The sequence below is a fragment of the Giraffa tippelskirchi genome, chromosome 4, assembly GCF_054371585.1.
Source record: "Giraffa tippelskirchi isolate mGirTip1 chromosome 4, T2T-mGirTip1v1.2.pri, whole genome shotgun sequence".
Lineage (NCBI taxonomy): Eukaryota > Metazoa > Chordata > Mammalia > Artiodactyla > Giraffidae > Giraffa > Giraffa tippelskirchi.
In genome coordinates, this window is record NC_137278.1 from 65,444,517 (window position 1) to 65,459,530 (window position 15,014).

General features: G+C 45.6%; 1 protein-coding gene across 6 annotated transcripts in view; it reads right to left on the reverse strand.

Moving 5' to 3' along the window:
* Window positions 1-1,462: 1,462 nt before the first annotated feature.
* The window catches only part of SPTBN1 (spectrin beta, non-erythrocytic 1), a 206,786-nt gene continuing 193,234 nt past the window's right edge, over window positions 1,463-15,014 (reverse strand). For all 6 annotated transcript variants that reach the window (XM_081589621.1, XM_081589622.1, XM_081589623.1 and 3 more), the window contains 7 exons: window positions 13,265-13,461; window positions 12,064-12,176; window positions 11,322-11,385; window positions 6,753-6,991; window positions 5,360-5,533; window positions 3,597-3,639; window positions 1,463-2,799 (listed from right to left, as the gene is read on the reverse strand). In XM_081589621.1, the coding sequence (XP_081445747.1) occupies window positions 2,581-2,799; window positions 3,597-3,639; window positions 5,360-5,533; window positions 6,753-6,991; window positions 11,322-11,385; window positions 12,064-12,176; window positions 13,265-13,461 (1,049 nt within the window). In that variant the 3' untranslated portion in view covers window positions 1,463-2,580. The remainder of the gene's footprint in view (window positions 2,800-3,596; window positions 3,640-5,359; window positions 5,534-6,752; window positions 6,992-11,321; window positions 11,386-12,063; window positions 12,177-13,264; window positions 13,462-15,014) is intronic.

Consider the following 15,014-nt stretch of genomic DNA (forward strand, 5'->3'; position numbering starts at 1 on the left):
AGATGTGAGACCAGTTGTATAACCTGTCTTGTATCACTAAAAATTCAGGTAAAATAGCATACTGTAGCAACAAAAATAAATGTGCACAATTCTTAAAACGTTAAGTAGTGTATGATTTTTACAAAAATCTGTTATTTACCCTGACAAGATTGAAGCTTGTGATCCTATGTGGCCTCTAACTTCAGCCTGAGGCGGTACCTTCATTCTGGTTTTCTGTTGCCATCGGCTCCTGACGACTCACAGAAGCCCGTCTTCTGCGGCTGCTTCTCCTCCTGCTGCCCATCACCTTCCACTTTCAGGCGGCAGGCATCCTCAGCATTGGGAGGGAGGCGATCACGAACCACCAAAACCAGGCATCGGGGGTCTGCAAGCCTCTAGAATTATGTGCGAAATGTTCCAGCCAAATCTACTTTTCATGGGAATCTGGGATTGCTGCTTAGTTTCCTTCCGAGGGTGGCCCACCTGCCACCTGTCACCTGCCTGGCTTTGTCAGGTAGGCCGTAGTCAATCACGATTATTTTCCAAGATGCTTTTTCTAAACGTTTTGGTCAGAGGTCTACCTGTCGAGAACTGAACAACTTGATTCCAATCCTGAGTAAGGCAAGGGTAAGGGAGCATCGTGGTGAGATAAACAACCCTGGGTACACAGGGGCATGGGGGTTGAGGGGGTGGGGGGAGGGAGTGGGTAGTAAACAGTGAGATCTCAGTTCACCTAAGGGTAACACCCCTGATGTCAGTCAGCTGTGATGTCAAGTTAAGCATATCCTCTGGGGAATAAACTACTGAAAGTCTGTTATACTAACCTTCATTGCTACTGCACATTAGAAAATATGCAAGTGGTACAGAATCAATAAACTAGGACAAGTATAACACATGTAGCTAAGCCATGACCCCTACCACTGGCATCAGTGAACTGGTCTATGGGCCACACGTGGCCTGTGATCTGGTTTTGCACAATCTGTGTAAAATAAATTTTACATTTTAAATGTTTTTTAAAAATCAGAAAAGAATATTGTGTGGCACATGAAAATGATATAAAATTAAACTCTGTGTCCACACAGATGGTTTTGCTGGAGCACAGCGGTGCCCATGGGTTCACGTTATCATTGACAGCTGCCTCTGTAACACACAGTGGCAGAGTTTCAACAGAGTATGGCCTACAAAGCCTAAAATACCTACTTATCTCTATTTACTGAAAATGTTTTTGAACCCTTGTTTCAGAGCTCAGGTTTGGCGAGCTTTCTGATAACATTTTCATAAATAAAAGATGAAATCTGGATGTATGGCTACAAAACATTCCATATCTATTGCTCTGTTTCTTGTGATTTTTCAAAGCTGGGACACCAGACATACACAAGAATGTGCAACAGGAACCCAGATGGACAGTCTCATGTTTCCCGTTTGCTATTTCCCTACATGGCATGCACGCAAGGAGAGGAAAAACAACAGTCACCCACTGTGCTAGATTTAAAAGCATTTAATGACATCGCATATATTTAACAGATAGGGCAAAAGTTGAGAGGTACAGGTCAAACGACTGAGCACCGGGCCTGAGTGACCAACCTCCCTGTCAGGCCCAGTCTCTGGAGTTCATTCCTATCAATGCCATTTTGATTGTGCAGTAAGATGAAAATTTGTCATTATAATCATTACAGTGACAGAAAAATGCACACTATGTATCAAAGAGCAAGGTAATGAAGCAAATTATAACACAGTGTGGTAACGCACAAGCAAGTAACCATTAGGGTAACATGACTTTGTCCAGTAAATGCCTCGGTTCCACTTGTACACTTACCAATGATTTAAAGGGTTTATTATACATCTAGTTTTATTATACTTTGTACTAGAATTATCTCAAACATACAATATAATGTATTTCAGCAAAAAAAAAAAAAAAAAAATTGAAATTACAGATTATTTAAAACAGTATCAGTTTTCTATTCCTTCTTGTATCCCGACATTCTTAACTGCTGTCCAGGTTGATGCAGAAAAGCTGCATGTCGTGTGTTAGTAAGTGATGCCAGGTACAAGTGGCTTGGTCTGTAGAGTTAACAATGGGGCTGCACTGTGGCTGCAGCGAGATCATAACACACAATCTGTTTAATCCAGGTTAGACCCATCATGGGTGCTTCTAATAGTCAAGACTCAAGGTAACCACTGGTAGTAAATGGGAGAGAATGATGTCGGGACATTGGTACGTTTTGCCTGTAGTGAGCACAGGAAATATTGTTTAAGCACCACTGCCTTGCATACCAACAGCACTAGAGGCGGGTTATTTCCAACACAGCCTCACAAAATTGAGGAACAGTTTAAATATTGAGATCTAATCTATATAATTCCGTTAAAAAAAAATCTGGTCTTCCCTCTGCACCTCAAACTTTTGTTAACTTGGAGATAAAGTGTTTAGGTTGTATTTTTCCCCACCCTCCCCGAGAAATGCTCTATAAATTAAAAGAAACAAAAATCAACCACATGGAGGAACATTTAGGCACAGAGAGTAATGTGTTGGTTCTGAGCTTGCATGCTGGAATTTCACTGAAAAGGTTAAGAAGAGAAGGGCAGGAAGTGACAGAAAGGAGTTCACTTCTTTTTGCCAAAAAGGCTGAACCTCTTTTCTTTGTCTTTCTCTTTGTCCTTCTCCCGTCTGCCAGGACTGGACTCGCTGGTGATGGTGGCGACGCTGGTGGGCAGGGTCTGAGCCCGGCTGGATGCTGGCGTGCCCTGGGTGCTGGCGGACACCTCGTGTTTATCCGAGGAGATGGCCGAGGAGATGGCCTGGATCCATGTGTTCATTTCCTCCTGGACGAAGGAGGGGGGACACAGGTGAGACTCAACTAAGTGAGATGGACATGAGATACTCTCACTCCACTCTCACTCCACCTGGGTGACCTTCTGAGCTGCTGTGGGTTGGAAAGCTTGGGAATAGCATGTCTGCCTGAAAAGGGACAGTGGCTCTCTAACAAACACTTGCTTCATCAGGACAGTTGTGACCATGGTTCGACGCTCACCAGAATTCAGTTTACAGTACCTGAAGGTCCCCACTATAGTATATGGTCCTACAAATGTGACGAGCTGGAAGACTGGCCTATAGCATGGGGGTCAGGTCCTACCCTAGAAAGTGCTTTTTCTTTTTTGAAATCGAAATCTATTTGATATAGCACATTGTATAAACTTAACAGAAGTTGCTTTTTTTGAATTTAATGCCCTACACATGTTGTTTTCTCATCGGCTGACCATACAGCCAAGCGATGGTTGGTTAAAGGCAGTCAGAGGGGAGGCTCCTGGCTGGGCTGTGGGCTCCACAACAGTTTGGAGACCACTTCCCTGTGCATCACCCACAGTTCTCCTCCATGAACTTCAAGGGACCCTGCGCTAGCTTTCCTGCCAGGGTGAGAGAACAATGAGATGACATTTACTGCCTCTGACAGACACAGGAGAAGAGAAAACCTTCCAACGTCTGTGACTGTGGAGACCAGAGGACAGATGCCACTGCTGGTCATCACTCATGTGAAGAGCATCATATATAATGCTTATCAGGCCACAAACACTTGTAAACTTATATTTGGGGGAATAAAAAAGAAATCTTAAAAACTTACATCATCTTTGGCTTGGAAGAGGTACTCATTGCCGTCATTTAGTCTGTAATTTGAAAGAAGAAAGTCAGTCACAATATAACTTAAGAAAAAAAAAAACCCTTAACTCTCACATCCTCTGTGGGACACAAGCAGGCCACAGGAATCACACTAGAAATGCCCGTCGGAACCCTGCGCACATCACTCAATGTGTCCGGGGCCTGCTCGGGATCAGCAGCCACCCCCCTGGACATCACGAGGCCATATAATTGGGCCAATACACACAAGTGACTTGTGTGTTTCAATCACGGCATGTGTGCTAAGTCGCTTCAGCCGTGTGTGACTCTTTGTGACCCCATGGAGTGTAGCCCGCCAGGCTCCTCTGTTCATGGGATTCTCCAAGCAAGAATAGTGGAATGAGTTGCCATTTATTCCTCCAGGGGATCTTCCTGACCCAGGGATCGAATCCACATCTCTTAAGTCTCCTGGCAGGCAGGTTCTTTTTTTTTTTTTTAAGGTGAGTTCTTTACCACTAACGCCACCTGGGAAGCCCCGTTTCACTCACTGGAAGGATCAAAAATGTTCCAAATGTATCTATACCTGGATTTGTTGTGTCAAAGACCACTTGGATGACCAAACACTGCCCTAAACTGAATGCAAGAGAAAGCTCTTTGAAAGTCATAAGCCCTTTTGAAATCTTGCCACTGAGCTTATTTGGCCCACATTAACACATACCAGACTTTCTGAACTGACAGAAAGTCACAGAAAAGGTCTCCTAGGTTTCTCTTCTTACGTACATCTCAGAACCAAAGAAAGTGCCCTGGTGAGGCCATCGCTGTGACATGGAGGGGACTGGCTGGGAGGGCTGTGTCAAGAAGAAGGGGGCATTACTGGTGCAGAGGAGTCAGGTGCTCTCTGCCAACATCCCAATCCTCTGACACTGTATCAGGGAAGCACAGAGGGAGGCAGCCAGGGAGCCTGGCTATCTGTGCCAGATGTTACAGTATGTAAAGCGTCCCAGGTCTGGACCTGCCTTCTGTGCTCACCAAGAGCTCAAGAAATCACACCGCTTGAATCACTCTCATTTGTGGTCCTTGGCCTCGTCCAGCTGGCGTGAAACACACCCATAACTGAGGACCAAAGCTTTCAAGATCCCAGAGCAACAGATCAAATTAGTATTAGTATCGTCCTAACTACTAACATTTTCACTTTTTATGTTTTTATAAGAAAAACTGATTTTTCTGCCCATTTCCAAGGATAAGCAGAACTTCTGAGCTTGGATCCACTCTGTGGGGAGTCGAATGTGTTCTACAGGGTAGAGACATGTGGACTGGATGGTTCCAGAGACGTCTGGAACATCCACTGGGTGAGTCAGGGGAGCACGGGACCCCCTCCTTCCTGTTTGTCTTCATCTGGCTCCAGAATGACTCTCTTGATCTGTCTCCAGATAAGTCATGAACGAAGAACAGCATGTCCTAGGACTCGATTAGCTGCACGATGGGCAAACTATTTTTCTAAGTGTCACTTAAACTGTGAGATGTGATGAGTTCACCTTGTCTTAGAAATACTAAGTTCCAGCTGATAAAAAATGAAAGCTCCTTTTCAGCTGTGCCGTTCACCACAGAGACGCTGGGGATCCTAACCGAGATGTGGGCCTATCCGTCTGTCACTTTGTTGGTAACTTTTTAAACAGTAGAGGAGAGGAACCAACTGATCACAGCATCTAAGAAAACCAATGCCTGGAGTGAAAATCAACACACACACCCCCACTCTCTGGCAACTCTCACCTGAGCTTGAACACGTGCTTCTTCTTCTTGTAATCAAGGGCCACTTCACAGATGGCTTCTTTCAAACTCACAGGGACCTCGCTGTGGTAGGGGATTCCTGAAGCAGCTGTCTTTGCATCTTTGTAGAAACCCATTTCTTGGTTATTTATGACACAATAAACATTGTGCCAGGACCTGAGCCATAAAGAAAAGCACGAGGTTTTGCTCCATACCACACTCCCTTAAAGAACTGAGAGTCCGTCTGATACGAAAATGGTCCCCACACAACAAGGCACAATTACCTGTTATATTAAAAGCCCCTCCTAAATTCTGTTAAAAACAAACAATGCAACAAAATTCCTCTGCAGACTCCCAAGACAAAACTATATTTTGCTACAATGGCAGGTTTTGAAGGATACTTTTTGCTCTGACTTTGAAGAAAAACACAGTGCCCTCTTCTATTAAATAAAGAGACTCCTGGATCTGACCAGAAAGCTTTTTGTGGGTGTTTGGTACCCTCTTGTGGTAATGGTGTACAGGCCAGGCTCCTTATTGGAAACATGCCTGTCCTTAAGTAGCTCTTCAATCTCAGCTTCATTCTGTAATGTGGCCTGGCAACCTGATAGCGAAGCAGATTCAGGGCCATGAGAACTTATGGTACACTGGCTGAATTATAAACAGGTAGCCTTCCTCCTCCCAGGATATGGCAAAATGCCCTAATACACTGCTTTTATTAGAAGACAGTTTACTGCCACCTTTCTGTATTAACAAATAAATTATACTGTTCTCAATGTGGATGGCAGCTCTTAGATGGGATTCCCTTGTACAATGTACAACCTGTACAACTGTACGTGGTGGGTCCCAGGCAGTTTAGTTTACTGGTTAAGCACACAGGCTGTGGAGTCAGATTAGTTTTACTAGGGTGTGCCAGCTGTGCCATTTACTAGGGTATTACACAGGGTGAGCTTTCTTAACTTCCCAGAGCCTCAGTTTCTTCATCTGTAAAATGAACATAATAAAAGTAGGGCTATCGGGAGATAATCAGTATAAAGACTGCTAGGAGAAAAGGTGACTTAAACAACCCACATCAAGCAGCGCACTTCAACAGCCCACAAGGAGGGAAAATAACAGTGAAATCACTTCACTCTAGGGAAGACTCCTCCCTTTCAATCCAGCGGCATTCCTTCTCAGGCCTACTAAGGCCTCTTCTCGCTGTTCTCTCACACATTTAACTCTTCCTTGTCTCGGTGAATAAAAAGCACTCTACTCCCACTTCCCAAGGAGGAGGTGATGCCCAAGAAGCTACAGAACCAGCCAGATACACGAACACACACTCCCCTCTCAATTGAGAGCCGTCCACCTCCACCTCTAACGGGCTGACTTTCCCCAGGACCGCTGGCCTCTGCACTGTTACCTGCTCGAGGCCTTCTTATTGTGGGCCTCCCACTCATGCTTCCGGTTCAGGAAGCCTTCCATCTGGGCTGAGGGCGTCTCCTGGGTCCTGGCTGGCAAGGTGGCGGCACTCTGGGCTGGGAGAGCAGTCTTGGCTTTGCGATCGGAGGTAGGGGAGGGGATGGGGCTGGACTCTTTCGAGCTCGTCCTCTGTTCTGCAGCGCCGTTGACCATTTCGCTGGTGTCCACTGTTTCTGCCATCTAGGGACAGTGGAGAGGCCATTCAGCTAACCCTGTGAGCCCTGGGGGGGACCACATACGCTCTGACTCGCACACGTGGCTGTGTATAAATGCCTGGCACAGATCGAGGCAGTACAGTAAAACCATTGCACATCCCACAAAGCCAGCTGGACACCAAGGACATTAGAAGGTGGGGGTGGATTAATACCCGCCCGTTTACGGGGAGATGAGAAAAGCGAAAATGCCAGGATGAGTTTTACTGCACTCTGCTCCTCTGATCAATCCATTTTCTCTAATAGAACTCAGATCATTTCCTCTTATGGTTACGTTAAAACAAAAGGACAACAGTAACAATCACACGTATTAAATATGAAAGAGCGGACGTTATACAGCAGCCACCTTACAACCAAGGACGCCACCAGAAGGGCTGGAAGTTGAAGCGAAAGGGCATTCACAAACAGATGGATAGACAACTTTATCAGAGCTACACGGCATTCCCCCAGAGTCAGACAAAAAAAGACCTTCAGTTTCTGAAAATGCTCTCCGGCTCCCCTCCCCGCCCACCCCCCGACACGTGGTCATAAACACATGCAGGAATTAAGACAGCAATCATGCACTTCATGTCTACCATCCCCGTTAGACTTTGGAACTTAAGAGCTGGAAGGAAATGAGGCAAGTCAACGAACATCAATGTAACCACGTCTGCCGAAGTTGTATCGTGAGTGGGTTGTAGTTTGTGTTAAAGGAGCTGGAAAAGCCAATCACAGTCACTCAACACCACACAGCTATTTACCCCCAAACAAAGACAGAACCAGGGCCTTCCCCATCACGTGCTGGTTGATCACGGTGCCTTGCTGCACTGAGACGAGGAAGCCCAGCCAGCCAGGCTTCCAGCAGCTCTGACCCTTCAGGCTGGAGTCGTCTTCGGGAGTTGTTCCTTCCCAAGCTCATTGCTATGGTAACCCTCAAGGCTTTTCGGCTTGGGAAATGCGGTAGGGTCTCCATTCATTATCGCTTTCAGCCTGTGTGCCATCAACTGTGTACCATGAACTGTAGCGGGCCCCTGGCTGATACACCCAGGGTGTGGGATTAGCGAGTTACTAAAGCTGGGTGTGGCTGACGCTTTAGTGGATTACAGACAACCTGCACCCCTCGTACACGGACAAACATGGAGGTGTCAATGGCACGCTCATTAGATAATGTCCCCCACCACTGCTGCCCAGAACCAAGTGACACCAAATTAGCAGCAACAACCTCAACAGGATCAATGGGAGACTGGCCACCACTGCTTGAACATCAGATATGTGAACTCTTGGGAACTGGATGTCTCTGCTGGGTCTTACCTAAGTGATGGGGCAGGAGTCAAGTTTATATTCTGTCTAAACAAACTATCACTGTCAGCATCGGAGTTTAGGGTGGGACCAGAGGTGAGGCACTTGAAGGGTGTTTGGATTAGACCTCTTCATCCATGCAGCAATATGGAAACAGGATCATGAGGGCAGAGAGGCATGGGCGAGGAGATGCATGGTGATTATCCTGGCCTTGCAAGTGACAGCCTGCAGACATGTGCTTATAAGCAATGGGCTATTTAAATCTCTCTCTTGCCTTTCACTTTTAAAGGAGAGACAGAGGGGAAACAATGACCAACAATAAAACACCCCTGTGTCGAAAGAATGTGAGTGGACTTTAAGGTTGACTAATCTGTTTTGGTGTGCGATTTCAAGAGACTTCTAGTGGGGAGGAAGTATGAGATTGGTCTGGAAGGCCTGTGTCAGGCGTGAGTCCAAGGAGACATGGGGTTAGTGTGGACAGAAACCAGGTTAAAAAAAAAATTAGTGCTGCAGGTGTTGACTCAAAAACTGCAAATGACAGCAATGACCTGGACAGCGGAATGTTCACTGGGAAAAGGGTAAAATTTCTCATACTTGGTCAGACTCCAAGGCAGGTGAAGGCCAGGGGAAGCCTCAGCTGGGGGAAATTCTGCAGCAAAAATTTTTTTCTTTAGAGTTAGAAGGAAAGAGAAAACCCCAAACCAGTATGCAGAGATAATTAATGTTTATGCAAATGAATCACTAACCAAGAAAACAAGGAAAATAAAAGGAACAAAATGAATTTTAATGGACATGTGCTTAAGCATGCCAACAGACAACACGCAACTAGAGACAAACATCAAAAGCAAATCATAGTGCTGTGACCAAACAGTGGGTACCTGCGGATCCCCCCACCCCCACCCGACATTGCTTCTCTTTAGCAATTAGTCCAGAGTGCTTTAGTGGCTGGATACACCTGAGATAGTTCAATCAGAAGGTGAACATAAATGCAACATGACAACTAGTAGCACATGGAATGCCTGATTGGTTTTCTAAGTGCACGAAGCAACACTGTTGTCAAAAGTTCATTAACTTGAGTCTCTGCACTGGAACTCAGAAGAATGAAAAGAGTTTTTCTTCTGATACAATCCAATTACAACTAAAAATTTGTTCTGGCAAGCTACAATTAAAAAATCTAGATAAAAATAGGCATGAGAACAAACGCCAAAAACATCATAGCACTCCTTCTCTCTGTGCTTATGTGGCTTCTGTTTCTTTTTTGGTCTTCTGAATACAAAAGGCATAAAATTGGGTATTAGTTCTACTGATACAAAATTTAAACATATATATATGGACACATCACATATATACATAGAGATCAATGACACATACTATTTGGAGCCAGGAACTGGGCTCCTTAATGACCAAAGATGAAGCAGTATTTTTTTCTAAAATGAATTTTGGTATGTTTTAAGGCAGAGACCCAACAATGGTGCATACTACTCCCAGAACATAAGAAGCTTGGCATCTATCTATATACCCATCTACAGCCTCAAGTAGATAGATATGTACATAGAAATAAGGAAAAAACAAACAAGATGCTATATGATGTTATCCTGACAAAAGAAAAAAAAGACATGCATCATGAAATGAAAAGACAAATTAGACTTAACTCATGGAGAACACATATCAAAACAGGTCTTCTGATTCCACTAACATCTAAATATGGCAAATGAGTACGTGAATGTCTCACACGGCTTTCATGTAATGTGGACCTGGTTTGGTTTTGCCTTTATCGGTACCAGGAAATCATCTCTTTCTTTAGCTTTTATTCCTAAGGAATAGAATTTCTGATAAAACATTTCAATCCCTGCTGGTGGTCTGATAAACACTATCCTAAAAGATCCCTTATTAGAGAGTGCCACAAAAAGTCGTTAGAAAATGAAAAATGAACTGGAAGATCCATACGAGACACACAATGGAATTTCTGTCTAAAGAGACACTTAAAGAACTTCTGGAGCCTGAAGGCAGGCAACAGCTCCTGGGGTGGTCTCCCAAGTGCATCGTTCAAGTAATCAGGGTGAACCAGCATGGCTTTTGTTCCACTGGTTGGAAAAATTTAAAGTTTGACACCCTGAAGTTATCAACTGGACGGAAAGGCATGGAAGTCTGGTTGGGCAGGCTTCCCACATGCCGAGAAGTGCTGCCTCACCCGCCAGGATCCACGCCCCAGCAGCACTGATGGTGACCCAGACAGAGGTGGAGGCACTTGACTCCTGAGGCCAGCTGTATTAACTGCTGTAAGCGAGCCTACCACTCTCAGCTCAGGACTTGGCAGAAAAAAATAGAGGAAATGGTTTGTAAAAAGGTAATAAATGATCCAAGGGTCTCAAAACCGTTCAGATTCTGCACCTAAAACACCTTCAACTCTTTTCTATTGTTTCTCAATAAATGACTGCATCCTTCATGGAATGTTACATAGCTGACCTTAGGTTTTAATCTTAGTACCGGAGGTCTCCCTCCTCATCCACCAGTCTTCCTAGTTCCTGGTGAACTGCCGCCGGTTAATAACATCTGTGAAGGGAGCTACGTACGGTGCAGGACTGCACCCTGTTAGTACAACTGGATGTGCCATACCTGTCAGATTCTAGTTTTCTTCTTCATTTTGCTGTAATCTCATTTAATTTCAATTACTCACGTAAGGCTTTTGCTGCAACATCTTAATAAAGTAAAAAGCTCACAATAAATAAACAAAAATTACGTAGGCTGCTTTCAGGCAATGGAGCATCCATCAGTTAAAAGACTCAAATAAACATGAATTAAATGCAAACAAATATGAAACCAAGGAAGACTACGAATTCAGTAAAATTTTTAACACTGTGCGTGAAGTGGACGCCAAAAGGTCAAACCAACGGGATTTGGAAAGAGTGGTTCTTGACAAACAGTAGCGAACTTCACAGTCCAGACCACGGCTGGTCACTGGCTGTCCGTCTGCTATTAAAGTTTTTGTAGTTTTGGTAGGTTTGAGAGCGGTAACTAACCCGTGGAGATCCCTGTTCAGCCGGCAAACCATTCTGGGAAACTTGCTCTCCTTTTGAAGTATCCCTGTTGGGAAAAAGGGGAAGAGAAGATGGAGGAGAGGAGAGGAGGAAAGGGAGAAGGAGGGAAGGTAGGGGAGAGAAGAAGCAAAGAGGAGAAAGAGAAGAGCAAGCAGGATGGGGGAGAACACAGGTCAACTTTATTAGAGCCTCTCCCTCAGAAAAACATAAACAGCCCTCTTTCACATAATGGGATTTCTTTCTAAAAACTTTCAAGTGTTTCAAATGGACTCTAGATAGAGAGTGAGACCTCAGGCATCAGTGCCCATAGAGGTGGCATTAGTTGTCACACAGCATTAACCACAGCAAAATACTCAGCCTTTCATAAACAGAGAGTCGTTTCTGCCCTTTGTTTGAAATCACCCAGAACTCTCAGAAAGCATCACCCTGCAGTCACTGGCCTGAAATCCAGGCGGTTCACTCCTTCCATTTACTCCTGGGGGAGTTCTGTGTGTGTGTGTGTGTGTACAGCAGAGAGAGTGCCGACTACATTCCACTTTCTCTGCCAACACAGCAACGTGACTATGGACAAGTCAGTGTCCTCAAATGTGACTGTATGGGGTCTACGTTGTCTGCAGAATGACTGACAGCAAGGGCACAGTGCAGCACAGGCTTAGGAACATGCTCCTTAAACCCCACTTGTCACTGAAGCTGGCTGCAGGTGGGTGGGCTGCCTGTGACTCACCACTGCTGCTGGGACTCAGTCTCCTCGGAAACCTTCGTGCTCGGCTCGGGAGAGGGCGGCCGCCTCTTCCTCTCCTCTTCCTCTTGCTGTCTGCGCACTTCCAGTAGCTCCAACTGAGGAAGAACACCGTGATGTCTGGCAGAACCCCAAACTCTGCCTCTTTTAAGGAAAGGGTTCCAGGTGAGCCCTATTTGAGTGTTCTACACTGGATCACACAGGACGACCTGGAGCTCTGACTTCCTAAGCAAAAGCTTATTAAGGTCATAGGAACTGAGGCTACAACCCCAAGCCACAGGAAACAAAGGTCTGTGTGATGAAGCAGATCCACTGTATGGGCTGGCAGAATCCCTGGAGTTGTGCGTGGCCCTGGGACGTTGAGTTTTAATTGTTACATGAACTCTACAGCCCTTGAATCCACTGAGGAAGAAAGCAGCTGAGTGGGAAGGTCTGTGCCGGGCTTCCCATCAGAGCTCAAACACCATTAAGTCAGAGCTGCAGTAACTCCCAATGAGGCTTCTTGTGCTGTGGTGGGGATTGGGTTTAGCTAAACCCCAATAACACATTTTAAAAAGCCACAAACTAGTCCGACTGAAACTAACCCATTTCATGAGCAGTATGTGAGTACCACAGTAGCACAGAAGTATACAGGTATAGCTGAGAAGCCCAGAATCATAAGAGGAACACCATTTCTGTTCAGCATAAAGAATCAGCTTTCCACCGGCAGTGCAAGTGTCTTGGGAGGGAGATCACCAGTGAGCAAGTCCTATTCTAAAGCCTTTATTTTGGCAGAAGAGATCATCAGGACTGGGGAGAGCCTGGTGGTCTAGGATAAGCTACTCCTGCTTGACGGGAATTCCAATTCTAAAATCTGAAGATAACTGTATGGCTACGCTCTTTAGGAACCACAGCCTCTATGAGATATAGGAAAAAAAAAAACAGATCAAAAGAGGAAAGCAAATCCCAATCAATCAATGCCCAGACAGAAGTGATCACGAATCTCCGTGCCCAGGAAGTGACTGAGGGGGCAGTCGCCCTGGGCCATCTCCCCAGGTCCTGTACCAGGAGAAACACCAAGTCCAGGAAGACCCTTCATGCTTTCAAGAACAGACCACTGACATGAGCTCCCAGGTCTAGGTGAGCGGGAAGGAGAGCTGCCCACGGGAACCACCACAGAGCACCCTGGCTCCCAGGGGTCACTCACCGTCGTCAGTCTTTCCAGGGCAGAGAACCTCTCGTCCCAGGTCGCTGCAGACTTTTCAAAAGCCTCATGGCGCTTGATAAGCTTCTCCACCTCGTCCACGCTCTGGCCTATCTCTCGGCTGGACAGGTAGGGCTCTTGCCCGAGCAGCCAGGCCTCGGCCACACTGGCATCCCTTGAGAACTGATGGACCTCCAAGACTGCACACGGAGAGCCAAGAGTGAGTATGTGGGCAGGTGACTGGGCAGCTGGGGGTGGTGCTGCCCTCTAGTGGCAGCTGCCTGCACAAGCCGCCTAGTCTAGTCCAGACCTGCTCTGTCCACATAAACATCAGGGGAGCTACACATGCAACTGCTACTAGCCACATTAAAAACAGGTGAAATTAATTTTAGAAGCACATTTTAGACAACCTGATATATCAAAGTGCTATTTCAACATGTAATCAGTAAAAAAAAAAAAAAAGAATTACTAAGCTGTGTTACGTCTTCTTTCGTATTTGAAATTTTATACTTGGAGCACATCTCAATTTGGACCAGCACAGTACAGGTTCTAAAGAGCCCCATGAGACCAGTGGCTGCCACAAGACCATGTAGGACCAGAATATATGCTCTGCTCACTCAGCCTTACAGTGAAGTAAGCCTTGGAGCCCTGCAGGAATTCACAACCTATGTCCAACCAGACGACCCTCATGGAGCAACCAACCATTCACCAATCACACTTTCTGGGTTGGAAGTGCTATGTTTTACTTTGGGGGTTGAAAGGGAGGGAAGGGTCTGGAAGCCCTACACAAAGTGGGGATGGTATGGGCCAAAAGGCTTCTGCTTCATTTCTTCTGTCCTCCACTCGAGAAAACACAGTGTGACCTCCACCTATTGCACTGTGAGAAGGCAGATCAGATCCTGCTCTGTCTGCGCTATGGCTGGCTGGCACTTTCATTACACATTAAGCAGCAGTGCTTGGGGCCATTCAGGTAAGAAAAAGACTGCGGGCAGCATCAGTGTCACCCTGGTGGCCCCCAACATTGCACCACATGAGGGACTTTTCACCTCATTAGGATTGCTGAGCACACAACCTGGTGCCTAGTTCACAGTGCGGGGTGTACCCTGGGCTTTGCTGAACTGAAATAAACCTGCCCAGAGAATGGGCAAAATTAACAGACCAAATTCTCACCCAGAGAATGGTCAAGAGTGGGACTTCTTGAGCAGAGGTGCTCAAGAAATGAAGCCTAACATTTTTTAGAAAAGGACCCTCAGATTCTGCTTCTAGAAAGCACTTCTGGTACCTAAGAATAAGCCTGTAAGGACAGAGCCTGGAGCCCCAAGCACAGAATGGCAGAATATGGTAAATACGGTAAATGATGCTTCAGTTGGACTACCTTTGGTGTTCATAAATACTACTCCCAATACCGTATGTTATAAATTCTGTTAGCTCACATATTCTCTTATAAAAAGAGGCTAAAAACAGAACCTACCTCAGAAGATTATTGTGGAAAGTAAATAATGAAAAAACATATAGAATACTTAGAATAATGCCTGCTTCACTGAAAATTCTTTATCATTGTTAGCTTTCATTAAGACCTAACCAAGCCAACTTTCCATCTTCTTGACTCTGCAGTAACAATTCTTCCTAAAGATAACTAGGGGGTGGGGGTCTCTCTGCTGCACTTCCCCAGAGGGATGCACATCCTGTGGTCCCCATGCTGTTCCTACACACCTAGACACCACTCATAGCACTGAGGTCAATCATGGGAATG